General features: G+C 41.1%; 1 protein-coding gene across 2 annotated transcripts; it reads left to right on the plus strand.

The window, feature by feature from the left end:
- The first annotated feature begins 679 nt into the window (after positions 1–679).
- Positions 680–18,593, plus strand: LOC109643342 (sodium channel protein type 4 subunit alpha B-like). 2 transcript variants are annotated; one of them, XR_011241094.1, is made up of 25 exons: positions 680–728; positions 1,471–1,755; positions 1,854–1,917; positions 2,064–2,205; positions 2,297–2,494; positions 2,716–2,800; positions 3,115–3,353; positions 3,480–3,551; positions 3,641–3,742; positions 3,827–4,183; positions 4,275–4,470; positions 4,626–4,870; positions 9,031–9,139; positions 9,226–9,380; positions 11,069–11,242; positions 11,326–11,448; positions 12,187–12,471; positions 12,684–12,737; positions 14,858–14,995; positions 15,139–15,243; positions 15,365–15,635; positions 15,908–16,332; positions 16,412–16,529; positions 16,750–16,894; positions 17,004–17,081. XR_011241094.1 is itself a non-coding variant. In XM_069525149.1 (25 exons), the coding sequence occupies exons 2-25, from the start codon at positions 1,527–1,529 to the stop codon at positions 17,884–17,886; spliced, it is 4,536 nt and encodes a 1,511-aa protein (XP_069381250.1). In that variant the 5' UTR covers positions 680–728; positions 1,471–1,526; the 3' UTR covers positions 17,887–18,593. The 2 variants fall into 2 exon arrangements, 1 of the variants encoding a protein (XP_069381250.1); XM_069525149.1 differs by adding an exon at positions 17,539–18,593 and having other exon boundaries at positions 15,908–16,529.
- The last annotated feature ends 1,506 nt before the right edge of the window (positions 18,594–20,099 follow it).

A 20,099-nucleotide genomic window follows, 5' to 3' on the forward strand; every position in this document is an offset into this window, starting at 1 on the left:
GATGATGATGATGATGATGTGATGATGTGATGATGATGATGAAGATGATGATGATGATGATGATGTGATGATGATGATGAAGATGAAGATGAAGATGAAGATGATGATGATGTGATGATGATGATGATGATGATGATGATGATGATGATGATCGATGATGATGGATCGATGATCGATGATGATGCTTGCATGATGATGATCGCATGCCTGATCGATCGATGATGAAGCATGAAGCATGATCGATGATGATGATGATGATGATGATGATGATCGATGCTGATGATGATCCGCTGATGCATGATGATGCTGACGATGATGATCGATGATGATGATGATGATCGATGATGCTGATTATGATGCTTGATGATGATCTATGATGATGCTGCTGACGATGATGATGATGATGTGATGATCGATGATGTGATGATGCTGCTGTCGATGATCGATGATGCATATCGCATGATGCTGCACCGATGATGATAATGATGATGATATCGATGATGATGCTCGATGCCTGATGATGATGATCGATGATGATGATGATGATGAGCATGATGAAGCATGATGCCTGATGCCTGATCGATGATGTGATGCAGCAGTAGATGATGATGATGATCATCGTCGATTCAGTATATCGCACAGAGTCTCGTAGACTTCTGGCAAAGTTCCTAGAACATTGCGAACGTTCAGAGTTCTTCGAGCACTGAAGACCATCACAGTCATCCCTGGTTCGTTAGTGTTTCACATCTTTTGGTGAATTTAACACCTTCACTCCTCCTTAAAGAGATAGTTCACACTAAAATGAAAATTCACAGATTCTCTACTCAGCACTGTGATGGAGGGGGGGTGAAGTGTTTGACTCCACAAAACACTTTTAGAGTTTCAGGGGTAAACAGTGTTGCAGCAGAATCCGTCTTCAGGTTCAGCTCAAGGTGTGTTTGACTTGATACAGCGCTGACCTAAAGCGATGCATGCTGGTCCAAACACAATGCTTGGCGGTCAGATTGTTTGTCCGACTTCATTTAGCACGTCACCACTCATGTGACTTTAAAACATGGCAGGAGCGGGCCAGCTCCAGTCAGACCGTTTCCAGCTGCACCTTGGAGTTGCTTCTCTGACATCACAACTCTGTTCTGATTGCCTGAAGGCTTCACTGTCACGCAATTTTGAGCTGGTGTGCAAAAACACAAGGATTTCTAAAATATCCATTTTATTTACGATGAAAAAAACAAAAACTGCAAGATTGCTCGTTGATCTCGTCTCACTGATGCTACAAGTAGAAAAAGTCTGACTTTTCGTCTGCATTGCTTCACTCCTCCCCTACAACTGCAGACAGGTCATGTCGGTGGATCAGGTCAGACATAGTCAGACCAAGTCCAGGTCGAACACACCTTCAGTCTCTTTTGATCAGTTGTTGATTTTCATCCTTCTAATTGGTCCGTGAGTATTAATCCACAGTATCCTACTCAGGTCTGAAGACGATTGTTGGAGCTCTCATCCAATCAGTGAAGAAGCTGGCTGATGTCATGATCCTGACGGTGTTCTGCCTCAGTGTCTTCGCTTTGATCGGTCTTCAGCTCTTCATGGGAAACCTGAGACAAAAGTGTGTCCTGATACCTCCACTGCTGAGCAACCACTCTCCTGATGCTGATCCCAAAAACTTTTACCATGGCAACATCACCCTCAGCAACCAAACCTGTCACAATGACACAGGAACCAGTAACTTTGATTTCTATCAGTATATCAACAACCAAGGTCTGAATTATTTATTTTACCAAAATCTTTTTCATCAATCAAAACATTTTTTTCGAATTTATTGGTTCCAGTCAAATCATGTGTTTTATTTCGGACAGAAAATTATTACTTTCTTCCTGGAAACGTGGATCCTCTGCTCTGTGGAAACAGTTCTGATGCAGGGTACGTTTCCATGACGATGATGGTGGTGATGATGAAACTGATAATATTTATGATGATGATTTTGACAATACTATGATGGCGACAAAATTGATGACAAATATGATGATATTGATGATGATGAAATTCATTAATGATGATGTGATCAGGGTCTGTCCAGAGGGTTTCATGTGTCTGAAAACAGGTAGAAATCCAAACTATGGTTACACCAGCTATGACTCGTTTGGTTGGGCATTTCTGGCTCTGTTCAGACTCATGACCCAGGACTTCTGGGAAAATCTCTTCCAGCTCGTAAGTAAGAAGAGCAGATTAGAGAGATGTCATCACTGGTTACAACTCTCACCTGTTGCTCTCTCTCTCTCACCTGTCTCTCTCTCTTCAGACATTAAGAGCGGCAGGTAAAACCTACATGATCTTCTTTGTGGTCGTCATCTTCCTGGGCTCGTTCTACCTCATTAACCTGATCCTGGCGGTGGTTGCAATGGCGTACGCAGAGCAGAATGAGGCCACAATTTCTGAGGCAAAACATAAAGAGGAGGAGTACGCTGAGATCCTGGAAGCGCTGAAGAAGAGAGACGAGGTCGTCAGAGCTGACGAAGACTAACACAAACAACATGAATGAAGAGGGAAACACATTGAAACATAAATAGACTCAACAAAGATACAACATAAATTCAACACAGATACAGTGTAGATACAACATAAATACAACATAGAATGAAATCTGATACAACAGAGATACAACATTATCACAACATTGATACAACATAAATATTACTTATATTACCACTGTTGTTCCAGGAGGCAGCCTGCAGGGCGGAGCTATCAGAATCACACAACCCAAATGCAATGCAGAGTCATGACCAAGAACACACTGCCATAGAAGGTACCACACACACACACGCACATTGTCTGTTCCTGGAATGAAATGCTTCACTTTGTTAGAGGTCAGAACAGTAGATCTTTGTTTGTTTTTTTGGTTGGTTGGTTGTTTGGTTGTATTGGGTTGAGTTGTTTTTTATTTCCCATCAGTCACCACAGTGTAGATTCTGATGTAGTGAGTGTAGGGCAGAACCCTGAGTGATGGTGGGGGTTAGGGTTAGGAGAATTGATGAACCTTATGTTTGGGTTAGGGTTAGGAGGTCACATGACTATTCAGTTGTTAGACTGATAAGACATTCAAACTTTATGATATTTCAGACTTTGAGGACGACCAGAGGACGTGTCCCGTGTGTTGGTATGCCTTCGTTGAAGTCTTCTTGAAGTGGAACTGCTGCAGGTGCTGGAGGTGGCTGAAACAGCGGCTCAACACCATCGTCATGGACCCGTTTGTTGACCTCAGCATCACCATCTGCATCGTTCTCAACACTGTCTTTATGGCCTTAGAGCATTATCCAATGACGGAGGAGTTTGAGGAGCTGCTGAGTGTCGGGAACCTGGTGAGTGAAGAAAATTCCTGACATGGGTCATTGCATAACCACAGCCGTTTGACGGCAGCAGGTTCCATCAGTCACCAGAGTCATGACATTACAGTCACACTGTTGACCTCTGATCCACTGCAACAGGTCTTCACAGGGATCTTCACAGCTGAGATGCTCTTCAAGCTTCTGGCCATGGACCCATATTACTACTTTCAGGTCAGACTTCCTGTTTGTCGCTTCTCAGTGATGATATGTGGAAACTGTTACCATGGTGATGCGTGTCTGTTCTGTTGTCATGGTAATAGGTGGGTTGGAACATCTTTGACAGCATTATCGTCACCATGAGTCTGGTGGAGCTTGGACTGGCTAATGTTCAGGGCCTGTCTGTGCTGCGCTCATTCCGATTGGTCAGTATGGTTTCATCGTTACCTGTCTTTATTCTTGTCCCCTCACCCAGCTCTCACATGCTTTGCTCCCTCTCTTTTGTCCAGATGCGAGTCTTTAAGTTGGCCAAGTCATGGCCCACCCTCAACATGCTGATTAAGATCATCGGGAACTCTGTGGGAGCTCTGGGGAACCTGACTCTTGTTCTAGCAATCATTGTCTTCATCTTTGCCGTCGTTGGAATGCAGCTGTTTGGGAAGAACTACAAAGATTGTGTCTGTCGCATCGCAGATGACTGTGAACTTCCACGTTGGCACATGAACGACTTTTTCCACGCCTTCCTCATCATCTTTAGAGTCCTGTGTGGAGAGTGGATCGAGACCATGTGGGACTGCATGGAGGTCTCCGGTCAGACCATGTGTCTGATTGTCTACATGATGGTCCTGGTCATTGGAAACCTAGTGGTGAGTCACCGCATGCTGAAAGTTAACCTGACGTACTGTTTGCTTCTAGGTCTGGTTTCAGGGCCTGAATCTTTTCTTGGTCTGGTTTCAGGTCCTAAATCTGTTCCTGGCCCTGTTGCTTAGCTCGTTCAGTGGAGATAATCTGGCAGCTCCAGAAGATGAAGGTGAAAACAATTTGCAGATTGCCATAAATCGGATCAACAGGGCTGTGGTCTGGACCAGGTCAGGGATCTTGGAGCACATCTGGACTCTTATTGGAAAGAAGAACCATGAACAAGAAAACAACGGTAGGGTTAGGGTTACGAGACCAGGAACTTCATTAATGTTTTATCCATTTGTGTTTGTTGTGTTTTAACATTTAATGTTTATTTTTTGTTCCAGGTGTTTACAAATATGACACTTAATTTTTTCTTCAAGTAATATGTTTATAATTACTTTACAGGAGTTGACAGTGAAGATGACAACAAAATCTCAAAGGAGGTTTTACCTTTGACCTTTGTGACTTCAGACCAACAACTGTCAGAGATCAACAGCCTCAGCTGTAGCCGTGACAACGTGACCAGCAGCTACCACAACATCACCTTCCTGAGGGTGCCCATTGCCGAGGCAGAGTCCGAATCAGAATCTGAGACACCTGAAAATGAGGATCAGGAGGGTGAAGAGGAAGATAAAGATAACTATTCCCAAGTAAATATATGTTCTGTTCAATGGGAAATTCACAAATTACACAGTAGCACAAGAAAGTAGTGCAAGGGGAAATATGGTGAGATAAATATATATGAATAAAAATAGAAATATTATATACAACAAAGTAGAACTAATGCTATAAATACACAAGGCTGTTTTTTTCAAAAATGTGCAATATAGAGATGGGGATTAAAGATGTGTTGTTGTGCAATTTGTCCATTCTTTGTAATATAAAGAGTGCAAAATGTGCAGCAGTTCTTACCTGAAATATAGTTTTCAGTGTTTGACGGAAGGTGTGGTTTTATGCAGTCTAATGTCTGATGGCACAGAGGAACCCCTCAGGTGCTTTGAGGCTCATGGCTGGATGAGTGTGAACGGACTCCTGAGCTGCCTCAGTTTAGCAGAGAGGAGATAAGAGGGGGCTCGTCCATGATGGCTTTTAGTTTTCCTTTCTGTTCAGGGCCTCAGTGTTTTCTGATCAGGTTTTTAGGAAACTTTTGAATATTTTTAGTGTAATCACAGGAAAATTAAATCTGAGTTTGCCAGTGTCCAACAGTGGTGGGACTTTGGCAAGACTCAGATAAAACAGCTGTGTCAGCAGTTCACTCACAATATCACTGGAGATATAACCAGATCTATGAAGGACCTGGAGACTCAGGTGGTAGAATTGCTTGGTTTAGTAGATTCTACAGGAGAAGGAGGCTTTATAAACTCCCTCAAATCAAAAAAGTCATATCTGGCCAACCTGCTGGGTGTCACAGCACAGGGAGCTCTGGTCAGGTTTCCTGGACGTCACACAGATGGATGCCCCGTCTCAGCTCTTCTTTGGTCTGGAGAAGAAAAATGGAAAGAGAAAAACAATCCACACTCCAGTGGTGGTTCTAAAATCTCAGATTCATCTGGGATAAGAAAATTCAGTGTCAGATTTTTATGGAGACCTTTTTAAGAATAAACTGGCAGACAACCCAGACATCAGGGACAGTTTCCTCACTGGTTTTCCTAAGGTGGAAAATAAGACAAATATGAGACTGGACGCTCGGTCCCCCTACAAGAACTATACACTGCTCTAATGACACTCCAGAATGGGAGAGTTTCAGGGTTAGATGCTCTCCCAGTGATTTTTTGTCAGTGAAGTCCTTCTGGTCCATACTGGGTGAAGACCTGACAAACAGTCTGGAGAATGGACATCTGCCTCTAAGCTGCAGGAGATGAAGAACTGGAAACCAGTTTCACTGCTCTGCTTGGACTATAAGATTCTGTCCAAGGTTTTGGCCACCAGACTGAGAGAGGTGATGGCTTCTGTCATCCACACTGGACTTACTGTGTTCCCGGCAGGCTGATGTTTTGGAGGTCTCTAGCTCATTGGCCTTTGACACTGGTCTGATTTCGATAGAACAGGAAAAGGCTTTGACCGGATTGAGCATCAGTATCTTTGGCAGACCTGAGATGCTTTGGTTTCAGCCCAGGTTTCACAGCCAAGATCAAGGTTCTCTATAGTGACATAATGAGTGTTCTGAAAATCAATGGAGGTCTGAGTGCTCCCTTCAGTGTTCAGAGGGGGTCCGACAGGGCTGCTCTCTTTCAGGCATGCTCTACTTGTTAGCCATTGAGCTCCACAAGCTCAGATCTAATCTGAGTGGTGTTTCCTTTCCTGACTGCAGGATTCCAGTTAAACTGTCAGCATATGCTGATGATGTCATCATGATGGTTAACAATCAAAAAGACATCAACATGTTAGTAAACACTGTAAAAAGTTTTGATTGTATTTCCTCTGCCAAGGTAAACTGGGAGAAGAGCGAGGCAGTGCTGGTCGGGGACAGGCTGAGGGATCAGCTCAGGCTACCAGGAGGCTTGATCTGGAAAAAAAAGAAGGGTTTAGTATCTGGGAGTTTTTCTGGGAAACAATACTTTTTTAATGGAAAACTGGGATCATTTTCTGTAAAAGGTAAAAGGCCGTCTAGAAAAATGGACCTAGATTTGATCAAAAATATCTTACAAACATTGAGTGCTGATCACAAACAATCTTGTGTCTTCTGCTCTGTAGCATCGGTTGGCCTGGGTGGACCCCTCAGCTTCTCTGTTGTCACAAATCCAGAGTGTTAGTTAATATTTTTGGGACAAGCTGCACTGGATTCCACAGAGTGTCCTGTTCTTTCCAAAGGAGGGTGGACAGGGTCTGGGTCACCTGGCCAGCAGGGTAGCGGCTTTTTGCCTCAGGTTTGTTCAGAGGCTGCTGACTAGACTAACTAACATGGCATGGCGACCTCTGTCCTGCTGCATCCTGAGACATTTTGGTGGTTTGGGTCTGGACTTCACACTGGGTTTTTTGGACTCCGGGAAGTTGAGCTCCTCGTCTCTGCCAGACTTTTATCGAAATATCTTTTCAGTGTGTTTTTTGCTGAAAAAGCAGAGACAGGAGCAGACAGCTTCTTTGTACTGACAAGGAGGTGCCAGTGGCTCTTTCGTTGGGTCTGCCAGTGAAGGCAGGTCTATATTCGGTTCTATGAGTGTTTGCAGCCCGGTGTCTATGGTTATTTCAGCAGAAGTGCAGACTGAAGCTGTGATTGTGTCCACGGTTGTTAGTGTCCCGGTGCCCAGCGGCTCTGTGGATGGGTCTGGACAGAATAAGGATGCTGAGGACAGTCCTGCTGAACAGGAGACTGAGATGATAAGGCCTGCTGGTTGTCATAGTGATGATGATGCTGACATGGACGTGAATTCTGCCTTCGAAAGTGTGTCTGTTGTTGTTTGTTGTTTCTCAGAACATTGACCTGTATTCTGTGGAGGAGATTAATACTTTTCTAGATGATAAGTTAGGTAGGGTGGTTTATGTAAAAGATAATTTCCGGATGTAGAAAAATTAATTCAGTCAGTTACCACAAGAAAGTTGTTGGGTTAAACTTACTGGATTGAAAGAAACGCTACTGTCTAAAGAAACTTGTCACTGGGGTTAGAAAAGGTTTAAAGGCATTGAACACAAAAACAGTAAAGAAAATGAAACTCATACATCACTGGGTGTTTCACTCTTACTGTCTGTTTTTCTGTTTTCTGTTTTCTCTCTCCTCTCTTCTTATGCAGGGTTTAAAGGTGGCTTCATTAAATGTAAACGGGGGCAGAGATGCACAGAAAAGAGCCTGTCTATCAGAAACAATTCAACAGAAGAGACTTGATGTTGTCTTTCTTCAAGAAACAAACAGTGACCATTTAAAAGAAATAGATTGGGACTTATCAGAATCAGAATCTGGTGTTATTACCAAGCAGGTTTACATATCAAGGAATTTGCTTTTGCGTGTTTGTGCAATATAAATATAGAGAATATAAAAATAGGAAACAAAAATTAAATATATAAATAAAATTTAAAAATACTATAACAACTAACCCAAATTAAAACAGAAATTAGTATAAGTATATAATCTGATGGACCACAGCCTCCTGCCAGAGAAAGAGGCTTAAAGTGTCCATGTTCAGGGTGGGAGGGGTCGCCCACAATCTTACGTGCACATCTCAGAGTCCTGGAAACATACAGGTCTTGGAGAGAGGGCAGGTTGCAGCCGATCACATTCTTGCCTGAGTGAATGATGCACTGCAATCTGGCAAGGTCCTTGGTTGTAGCAGCAGCGTATCATACATTGATGGATGAGGGAGGATGGTCTCGATGATGCAGTGTAGAAGTTCACCATCATCTGTTTTGGCAGGTTGAATGTTTTCAGCTTCTGCAAGAAATAAATCCTCTGCTGGGCTTTTTTGATGAGGGAGCCAATGTTCAGCTCCCACTTCAGGTCCTGGGTACTTCAAGAGCTTGACAGACTGGTGACAGGAGGTGTTCGTGTACAGGGAGAAGAGCAGAGGAGAAAGAACGCAGCCTTGGGGGTATCCGGTGCTGATGGTCCGGGGGTCAGAGACATGTTCCCCCAGCTTCAAACGCTGCCTTCTGGTCTTAATGACTACAGACTTAAGACAATTATACGTCATAATGAATATTATGGTGGGGAGGACAGCATGTTCTTAGCCATGGGACAAATTTGAGAGCAGGAGTTGCAATTTTATTTTGACATAATAATGATTATGATTATTATTATTAGTAGTAGTAGTAGTAGTAGTAGTATATATTGTAGTTATTATTAGATTGGGTATAACATCTATTTAATGTGTTTGTTCAGTGTGACGAGTCGTCGTTCTGCAGCACAATACAGACACTTCCTGACATCAGAGAGGATGAAGATCATGAAGATCATGAGTCAAACGCACCTGAGGACTGTTGTACCGACAGTATGAACACAAACACACACACACACACACACACTCAAGTCTTGTGATTGACTGATTCAGATAAATCATGTGTTTTTATGTTTCAGAGTGTTATCTTAGATGTCCATTCCTGGACATAGACACGTCCCAGGGCAGAGGGAGGGTCTGGTCTAACTTCAGGAGAACATGTTTCTCCATCGTAGAACACAACTACTTTGAGACATTCATCATCTTCATGATTCTGCTGAGCAGTGGCGCTCTGGTAAATATGATTATCGATCACTGACCAAACATGATCAGTTTTAATTGATTGTGTGAATTAATGCATTTGTTTTATTGTATTTGTTCAGAAGAATGTTAGAATATATATTTTTTAAATACTCTTAACTTCTCCTGGTGCTGGTTGGTCTGTTTAATCTGGTCATGTGACTGACCTGGTTTTCAGGAATGTGTGCAGTGTGATTACTAACTTATGAAGACAACATGGCTACCATAGCTAACAGTGGACTACAAACTGACTACTAACATGGCTGCCATGCTTTACCGAGGTGAGATGATATTTAACTTTTCAACTCTGAAATAAAATTCATAAATCTTCAATAAACCAAAATATGACAACGAAGATGTAAGAACACAAACTTAATAAAACACATCAAAACAAAAAAAGACCAAGAATAACAACATTAAATTCTGGATAATTCTCATTTAAGTTCTCACTTTACTTTGTCACTGCTGATGAATTCAGTCATCAAACATCATTGTTCACAGCTCAACCAAAAGCCCTTCACCAGGTGGAAAACACATGCACCGCTGAAAACTTTATTCAAAGTTTTTCAAGCATCAGATCTTCTACTGACAAAGAAAATAAAATCACAAGGAAAAGGGGGGCAGACGATGAGGGCGGAGCCTCTGCAGTTTGGAACAAGTCTCCTCCGGAGGGATAACATTGCATGTGTGTTCCAGTGTGAGAAGGAGGCTGGTGAAATAGTCATAGCCGGTTGGGAGGATGAGCAGAAGGTTGTGGAGTAAGAAAACCAGACAAGTAGAACATCTCTTCAGGTCAACCTGGAGACTGATAAGACTGAGGGTTGGCTGGAGGTCAGAGGAGGCAGGTAGATTGAGATGACTGTGGGTCATGAGGGGTTGGTGGTTCCATCCCTGGCTGCAAGTCTGTCTGCTGGTTTGTACTAGAAACCAGAAGCAGATGTTTGTTGGATCACTGACTGGAGATCAGGAGCCGGTAACTTGAGTTGTTTTGCAATTCTAAACCACCAACCAAGAAGCAGAAGCAGGAGTCATCTGGACCATCAAAGGGGTTTCAGGATTAAACTTGCAGATGACAGTAGCTGGGTCCATGGATTCAGGAACAGATGAAACATTTAATGGGGCCCCTTAACATCAGAAAATTAAGCTTGGACCCTGACAGCTGGGATGTATGGAGGATCAATGTCTCTGTGACAGTCTTTGACATGGTGTTCCTACCCCTTGATACGAAAATTAGCCTCCAATAATACATCTACTCAGTTTGTACTGACACGATTAGAAGTTTACGGGACACACGAATGCAGGTAGCTGCAGTGAAGATACTTTAATGTCAACAATGAAAGGCTGGAAGAAGCAATGACAAAGAAAATTGAGGAACTTAAACAGAAAGTCGAAGACAGTGACGAAATAAAAACCAGAAGCTCAGAGAACAAAAGAAACTCAAACCTACAAACTAACAAGAGCAGGAAGTAAAACAGCAACACACATGAGGAATGCAATGACAAATAAAACAGGAAATAACATGTAGTATTAAGTGAAAAGATTCATGCAATCAGATTACATCAAACCATTTGTTTTTTAGTTGAACGATAATCAATGATCTTTGTTACCTAACCCTGACACTGAGAATTAAGAATCGTTATTGATCACTAATCTGGGTGATAACCATGATCTTGTTGTGAACAGGCATTCGAGGATATCTACTTGGAGCAGCGTCGGGTGATAAAGATGGTTCTGGAATACGCAGACCAAGTCTTCACCTACGTGTTTGTAATCGAGATGCTTCTCAAGTGGATCGCATATGGATTCAAGACCTACTTCACTAACGCATGGTGCTGGCTGGACTTCATAATCGTAGATGTAAGAACAGGATCAATAAACGTATTGATAAAATCATCAGGTGGTCACCTGCCGTATGTCACCAGGTGTGTTATATCTTGCAGGTGTCTCTGGTGTCACTGACAGCAAACATCCTGGGATACTCGCACTTGGGAGCCATTAAGTCTCTAAGGACTCTTAGAGCTCTGAGACCCCTGAGGGCCCTGTCCCGCTTTGAGGGAATGAGGGTGAGACAGACATTTTAAACCTTGACATAAAGACACACACATGCATCAGAGGGTGACCTGCTGCTCTGCTTACTGTTATCATCACAAATCATTTAGCTACAATGCCTGTCGATAAAACTGTTTCAAACATCCTCTGGTTCAGATTTACTCTCGTAAACTGTTTTTTTTGTGTGTGTTTTCCGTCCATCCCATTTGCGTGGACGCGATATCTCAAGAATACCAAAATGGAATATCCTCAAATGTGGTACAAATATTTACTTGGACTTCAGGATGAACTGATTAGATTTGGTGGGCAAAGCTAAAAAGGTCAAGGCCACATGGCCTTGCATGGTTTTGAACTCATTATATCAGGAATAACCCTAACCCCCCCTAACTTGGGGGAATTCTTTCACATTTGGTATAAACAGTCACTTGAGGGTCAAGGTCACAATGACCTCCTTATTGTGTTTCAGTTGTCAAAGGTTATAGTGACCTTTATATGAAGTAAAAGTATGTAGAAATATGTACACAAAAACTGCACTGGTTGACGGAGGCTTACAAGCACAGTGCAGTAATTCTATCTCTTTTTTTTTTATTATTTTGAATTTGTTATAATAATGTTTTACATTTTTCATTTAATTTTATTCTTCATGTTAAAACGTGTTTTTAAAATGTTTTATATAAATAAATGTATCATTGTGTCCAGCATGGTGATTTTTGTGTATTTACCCGTCTATCTCTCTGTCTCTCTGTCTGTAGGTGGTGGTGAATGCTCTGGTCGGAGCGATACCGTCAATCTTTAATGTTCTTCTCGTATGTTTGATCTTCTGGTTAATCTTCAGCATCATGGGAGTAAATCTGTTTGCAGGAAAGTTTTATTTCTGTTTCAACGAGACAGCAGAAGAAATATTTCATTCTGATGACGTCAATAACAAGACTGAGTGTCTGGCACTGATCAACTCAAACTTCAACGAAGCTCGCTGGAAGAACTCAAAGATCAACTTCGACAATGTGGGAATGGGCTACTTGTCGCTGCTGCAAGTGGTCAGCCAACACATGATGTCATATAAACACTGAGTTCCTTGAATGAAAAATAAATAACTTTGAATAATCAATAATCAAACTCAGATCATCAATATTTAGACTTAAATAATCAAAACTTAAACCCAGGTTATCAATAGTTGAACTCAGATCATCAATAATTGATGTCAGATAATCAATTAATAAATTGATCAGAATGAATTTGTCTTTTTCAGGCCACATTTAAAGGTTGGATGGCCATCATGTACGCAGCAGTGGACTCCAGAGAAGTTAGTATAAACTAACATACACTGCTCAAAAAAATGAAGGGGACACTTAAATCACAAATCAGATCTTAATGAATGATCCAAGTATAAAATCTTTACTGATGAACATTGTAGAATTAGTTGAGAACAAAATGACGTAACAACGATCAATGGAAATTAAAACTACCAACTCCCTGAGGGGGATTCAAACCACACTGAACATCCCAGTAACAAACTGAAACCACAGTAAGGTTTAAAGTCCTGCCTTTTGTTATTAAAAATGCATCTGCCGCATTTCAGCGTTTAATGAAATCTGAAGCTCTGTCACCTACATTAATGATGTGGTGACTTTCAGTAAAACGTGGGAATTACACATCGGACAGATAAGGGAGTTATTTTAATCCCTCAAGCAGGCATGGCTAGTCATTAACTTGGCCAATGGTGACTTTGACAAGGGTACAGTGAGTGGCATCAGCTGGGCTGTGGGTCTGTGCTTACAAGAGTGGTTAAAATACAAGCGATGGATTTTCCAATCCCATGTGCCGGCACACAGCTCATGCAACTTTTGGAATTGCATGGTTTCCATTGTCGCTTCGTGCCATATTTTGCAGCAGTTACAGCCCCATTGACTGATCTCTTTAAGAAAAGTTACTTCTTTATGTCAGGTTCTGAGGACTGAGTCCAGGGGCCTCATTTGTAAAACAGAGCATGGGATTCATACTAAAAGTGTAGGTGCGCACAAAAGTTGCAAAATTGAACATGCACACCTGAACACAATGTTCACTTTATAAATCACAGTGCACCTGGAAACATTCGTAGGAGCCGCCTCATATCCCACCCCCTACACGCCCACATTCTTACATACCTCTCATCAGCTCTCTGTACTTAAAGATCTGATCCTCGCTCTTTTTCTTCCTCTATTCTTCATTTGCAGCAGCTAAACCCTATTTTTAACAATGTTATCATGATTATTATGATTATTATTATCATGATTATTATTATTATCATTATTATTATTATTATTATTATTATTATTATAATGTTGGTTTATTTTTTGTAAAGGTCTTTGTACCCATATAAATGGTCAATGCAAAGCAGCTCATGAATATTAAATTATCCCGCTGACCAATGGGTGTCCACATTGACTCATGACATAGTCACGGCATCAAGTGATGACAAGACACTGACATCGAGGTGTTTGTTAGTGAGCTGGAGGTGAAGAGAGATCTAATACTGGACTCAGTTCAGCACAAAGATCACAGATCTATAGAATCTATATCAGCTGATTAGTCGTCACTGAACCTTCATTTCCTCCTCATCCTTCCATTCGCGCGCATCCATCACGCATCGTCATGCACGAGTGTCACCACAGTATTTATATATTTAGAGCCATCAGACCGATGACTTCACACTGTGGATCGTAACCTCCACTCTGGGAGATTATTTGAAAATTAAGTTGAAGTTTGAAAGTGAATAGTTTTTCTTTATTTTAGTGAGTGATCATCGGTGCGCTCTGTGTGCCTGATGGCACAGTCACGTTCACTGCAGCGATTTTACACGAACTCGTCCTTAATGATACATGCACAGTGTTAGAAGATATTATCAAAACTATTAATGACTCATTAACTCTGCTGTTTATTATTATCTGAACATAATTTGCTGTATGTTGCTTTAAATTTTTTTCAATTAAAGGCTCTTATGGAACAGTTGTGTCGCGTGAGCACAACTAAAGCTGTTGGTTTTAATGTAAATGATGAAGTGGATCAATAATCTGCTTCAGTTCACCTCCTCACATCTGAATAGCCACTTTCCCATATCCAAATTTTTCATATGGGTGAGAGTTTGTGTAAAAGTGCGCACGTTCTCACATCAAGTTTTTTTATAGACCCCAACATTTGCATGATAGGTGGTGTACACACAAAATGGAGTATGAAAGATAGAACAGTTATAAATGAGGCCCCAGGTCTTCACTTCAGGTTCTGAGGGCCACAAGCCCAGCAAACAGGGTTAGAACAAGCACTGATCTGGTTATTAAATATTATTAATTGATCCTTGTTCAGTGGTCATGAAACTAGCACTGGTAAAAAGTTAACGTAAAAACAAAACTGACTTGGCCCTTGTCGTCATGGTTACCTTCTGTGTAGGTGGAGTTACAGCCGAAGTACGAGGACAACATGTACATGTACCTGTACTTTGTCTGTTTCATCATTTTTGGCTCCTTCTTCACTCTCAACCTCTTCATTGGAGTCATCATTGACAATTTCAACCAGCAGAAAGCAAAGATAAGTTTCTACTCACTGAAATAAAATTCAAGTCTTAAGATTGATAACAGTTTGAACGCTGGGCGATGAGACGCACCTTCGTCTCCATGATGTTTCAATGACAAACATTATTTTTCTGTCAATTCATGTTTTTGTTTCTTTACTTGGGAGGAACAGATATTTTCATGACGGAGGAGCAGAAGAAATATTATAACGCCATGAAGAAACTGGGCTCCAAGAAACCTCAGAAACCTGTTCCACGCCCCAAGGTCAGGGCAGCTACTTCCTGTTTGAACTACTTCAATTTCATTGGACTCAGACCATGAACACAGGTGTGAACAGTTCAGGTAAAAGCAGGAGTGAAATGTTGTATATTCTATGTCTTGGTAGAACAAGTTCCAGGGTTTGGTCTTTGACCTTGTGACAAAACAGTTTTTCGACATCTTCATCATGGTGCTCATCTGCCTCAACATGGTGACCATGATGGTGGAGACAGATGAACAGAGCACAGAGAAAGAGATGATCCTCTACTGGGTCAACTTCTTCTTCATCATCATCTTCACCACCGAGTGCTCTCTGAAGATCATCGCACTTAGGCAGCACTACTTCGCAGTGGGCTGGAATATCTTTGACTTTGTGGTCGTCATCCTGTCCATCGTAGGTGAGTCAGCGTCTGCTGATGTTTTCATCTCATCATCCAATAACGTTACAAAATAATTTTACTTTAATAAACTCTTTTTTAATCAGAGATTAGATCTTAAAAAATCTTAAAAATTAAACAAAAAAAATCTCTAAAACTTATTCTTAGAATACTGAGAAAAAGTCTATGTGTCCTCTTCGTCCCTCCCTCCATTCTCTCTTTCATCCCTCCATTCTCACGTTCACCCGTTTCTCCTTTCACTCTTTCATCCCTTTCTCCCCTCACTCCTTCAGGTCTTCTCCTCGCTGACATCATAGAGAAGTACTTTGTCTCGCCAACGCTCTTTCGTGTCATCCGATTGGCTCGTATAGGTCGAATTCTTCGTCTCATTCGTGGAGCTAAAGGAATCAGGACACTGCTCTTCGCCCTGATGATGTCACTTCCTGCCCTCTTCAACATCGGCCTCCTCCTCTTCCTCATCATGTTCATCTTCTCCATCTTTGGGATGTCAAACTTTGCCTACGTGAAGAAGGAGAACATGATAGACGACATGTTTAACTTTGAGAACTTTGGGAACAGTATGATCTGTTTGTTTACGATCACAACTTCAGCTGGATGGGATGGTCTGCTGAGTCCCATCATGAACACGCCACCGGACTGCGACCCGGACATGGAGAACCCGGGATCCATGGTCCGAGGAAACTGTGGCAGCCCAGCTGTGGGTATTGTCTTTTTCACTACCTACATCATCATGTCCTTCCTCGTGGTGGTCAACATGTATATTGCCATCATCTTAGAGAACTTCAACGTGGCCACAGAGGAGAGCAGCGAGCCGCTGTGTGAGGATGACTTTGAGATGTTTTATGAAACCTGGGAGAAGTTTGACCCCAACGCGTCACAGTTTATTCAGTACAGGTGAGTCCAACAGGTGACTCCAACCTGCAGCACAACAATCACAGTCTGGTTCTTATCTGGGGGATTATTGATCCTATAATTTGATCTAATCTAATCTAATCTGATCCGGTCTGTTGTTCAAAAAATCTAATAATGTCTAATTGTCTGTAATGGATGCTTATGGACTCTAATAATGTGTAATCATCTAATCTTCTCTTATGGACCTTTCTGGTTCCTACAGTCAGCTGTCGGACTTCTGCGATGCTCTGCTGGATCCTCTGAGGATTCCCAAACCAAACACCACGAAACTGATCCACATGGATCTTCCTCTGGTTCCTGGAGATAAGATTCACTGTCTGGACCTCCTGCTCGCTCTCACTGCACAGGTAAAATTATATTATATTATATTATATTATATTATATTATATTATATTATATTATATTATATTATATTATATTATATTATTTTATATTATTTTATTCTATTCGTTCCAGGTGTTGGGTGATTCAGGAGCGATGGATTCTCTCAAAGCAAACATGGAGGAGAAATTCATGGCCAACAACCCATCCAAGGTTTTTTCTATTTTCTCAACCTCAAGTTTATCTTCCTTCATATTATATAATATACATTTATTTTACACATAAACAGAAATTTAATTCAACAATTAAATCAAGTGATTCAATTTCACTCAGCTGTCTTCATTTGTTTTTAATACTCTTTGTGTGTTGATGTGAATGATCTTTCTTGAAATATTTCTGTTGAAGTGCATTAACACAGGAAAACTAATGAAACAACATGATAAAAAGTAAAAACATCAAACTGTCAAAGACGGTAAACATTCTGTCACCTGCATATTGTTGACATTATGTTTGATTCTTCTTGAAAACAGAAGGTTCAGGTTACTGATCCTCTTGTACCAGGAGACATGTTCAGCGTCAGTGGTTTGTTGATGTTTGACCTATGACCTTCAGGGGCTTCAACTATTTAACAAATGGTGCTGAATTAACAGACAGTAATTGTTTCTGACAGGTGTCGTATGAACCAATTAGCAGCACCCTAAGGAGGAAGCAGGAAGAGGTGGCAGCGATGGTAATCCAGAGAGCGTACAGGAAACACCTCTTGCAGCGGACAGTCAAAGTGGCATCCTACAAATATCGCAAGAAGATGAGGGGGCATCAAGATAAGGATTTGTCTCTGGAGTCAAAAGGACTTGTGTTTAAACGGATCAGTCAGCTGTACGGAGACAACCAGGACTCGACTGGTTCTGAGTCATTCACTCAGGTGGAGCTTCAGAGTGAGTTTCTTCTTCACGCTGCTCCTACAGTCATCGCCCCCAACCTACAGCAAGATGAGAACCTGAGAGAATCAATAGTGTGATGAGGCCTCTTGTTTAATGTCTCTTCTTTTCTCTGCACTGTGTGAACTCACCTGTGTGTCCGCTGCTCTGCCAACAGGACACACGTCTTTTCAGCTTCAGAATCATATCAGGAGACTAAAGTTCATCAGGTTGAAAATATGTGTCAGTTCTGTTCCTCTTCTTGAAAACGTTTCATTACATCGTATTCATTTTCATCTGCGCTGACGTACATTTTAATCATTTGTATTAACTTCTGTGTGTGATAATAGACTAGTAATCAGTGGGTGTTGGCATTAGTTAGTCTTAGTTCAATTCTGATTGGTTTATGATCAGAAGCCTCATCTTTTGATGGACATTTGTGTTGACTAATTATATGATGTTATTTGTATTAAAAGAAACCAATCTGTACCAACGATGAATAATAATTTAATATAATTGTAATTATTAATATGATAATAAGAATTTGATTTCATTCTTATTCAAATAGAAGTTGGGCAAACATTTGTTTCCAGAACGCTGAAGGCTGTAGTTAAACTTTAAAATGGTTAAACTACACCCTACATCTCTAAACTACAGTTGTTTACTGGATTCACTCAGAGCTGATGTCAAACCTTGGTTTCTTGTTGTTAAGTTTTATAATGTGATTGATAGGAAAGTGTCAGAGCGATCAGCTATTCAGCGATGAACCAAAGTTGTGATGAAGTGAAAATAAAATCAAAACTTGAAATTCTCAAAGTTTTCTCTCGTTCTTCACACTCAGTTCACATGTTCAACACGTGAACATGTTCACATTAAATTACATTACGTTTCATTTAGCTGACGCTTTTATGGAAAGTGACTTACAAGAAGTGCATCAACCATGAGGGTACAAACCCAGAACAACAAGAATCAAGAAAGTACATTTCCACTGCTATGTGGATGACACCCAGTTATACCTATCAATAAAACTAGAACAGTGTAATCAATTAACTAAACTTCAAGCATGTTTCAGGGATGACCCACAATTTTCTCCTTTTAAACTCAGATAAAACAGAGGTTCTAATAATTGGCCCTAAACATCTTAGAGATACATTATCTAATGATATAGCTGTGCTAGATGACATTGCCCTTGCTTCCAATGAAACAGTCAGGAATTTGGGAGTCATCTTTGATCCTAATTTGATTCTCACTTAAAACAAATTTCTAGGACCGCCTTCTTTCACTTACGTAATATCTCAGAAATCAGACATGTCTCAAAATGATGCAGGAACACTAGTAATTGTAATTCCTTATTAGATAGATAGATAGATGAACTTTATTGATCCCAGTTGGGAAATTGTTGTGTCACAGCAGCAGTTCAACATTCACAGAGAGTAAGACAAGGTGCAAATAATATGAGAATGGTGAATATAATATGAGCAAAGTAAATAAATAATTGACAGTTATTGCAGCATGACAGTTATCAGGCTCCAGCATTGAGTCGTTAAAGACCTTGCAGTTTGTCCAAAATGCTGCACATGTCCTGACAAGAACCAGAAACAGAGACCACATGTCTCCAGTATTAGCTTCACTACACTGGCTTCCAGTTAAATAGAATTTAAAATTCTCCTCCTTACCTACAAGGCCCTTAATAATATGGCACCATCATACCTTAAAGAGCTCATAGTACCATATCGCCCTACTAGAGCACTGGGCTCCCAGAATTCAGGCTTACTTGTTGTCCCTAAAGTATCGAAAAGTAGAGGAGGAACCAGAGCTTTCAGTATCAGGCTCCTCTCCTGTGGAATTATCTCCCAGTTTCAGTTTGGGAGGCAGACATCCTCTCTACATTTAAGAGTCGGCTTAAAAACTTCCTTTATGATAAAGCTTATAGTTAAAGCTGGTCCAGGTTTGTCTTCGACCTGCTCTTTGTTCTGCTGCTATAGGTCTAAAAAGCCAAGGGACACATGACACATGGAGCTTCTCTTTCCTCTTCTCCCTCCTTATCACATATTATAAATTAATGTCTCATCAATACATATTACTGACTTGACTTCTTCCCAGGAGCACCTGTGCCTTATCGTTCACAGATTCAGGGTCGTGGCTGCAGCCTTATCATGGTTTATGATGGTGGATCGCGAATCAGAGATGGTGTTCAAAATGGTGATTATGATCATGGACCATGACCAAGGTGACAGCTGATGGTGGATCCTGATGGCGGCAGTGGATCATGATGATGGATTATGATGGTGTATCCTGATCGTGGTAGCTGCTG

This window comes from Paralichthys olivaceus, chromosome 5 (genome assembly GCF_024713975.1).
Source record: "Paralichthys olivaceus isolate ysfri-2021 chromosome 5, ASM2471397v2, whole genome shotgun sequence".
NCBI lineage: Eukaryota > Metazoa > Chordata > Actinopteri > Pleuronectiformes > Paralichthyidae > Paralichthys > Paralichthys olivaceus.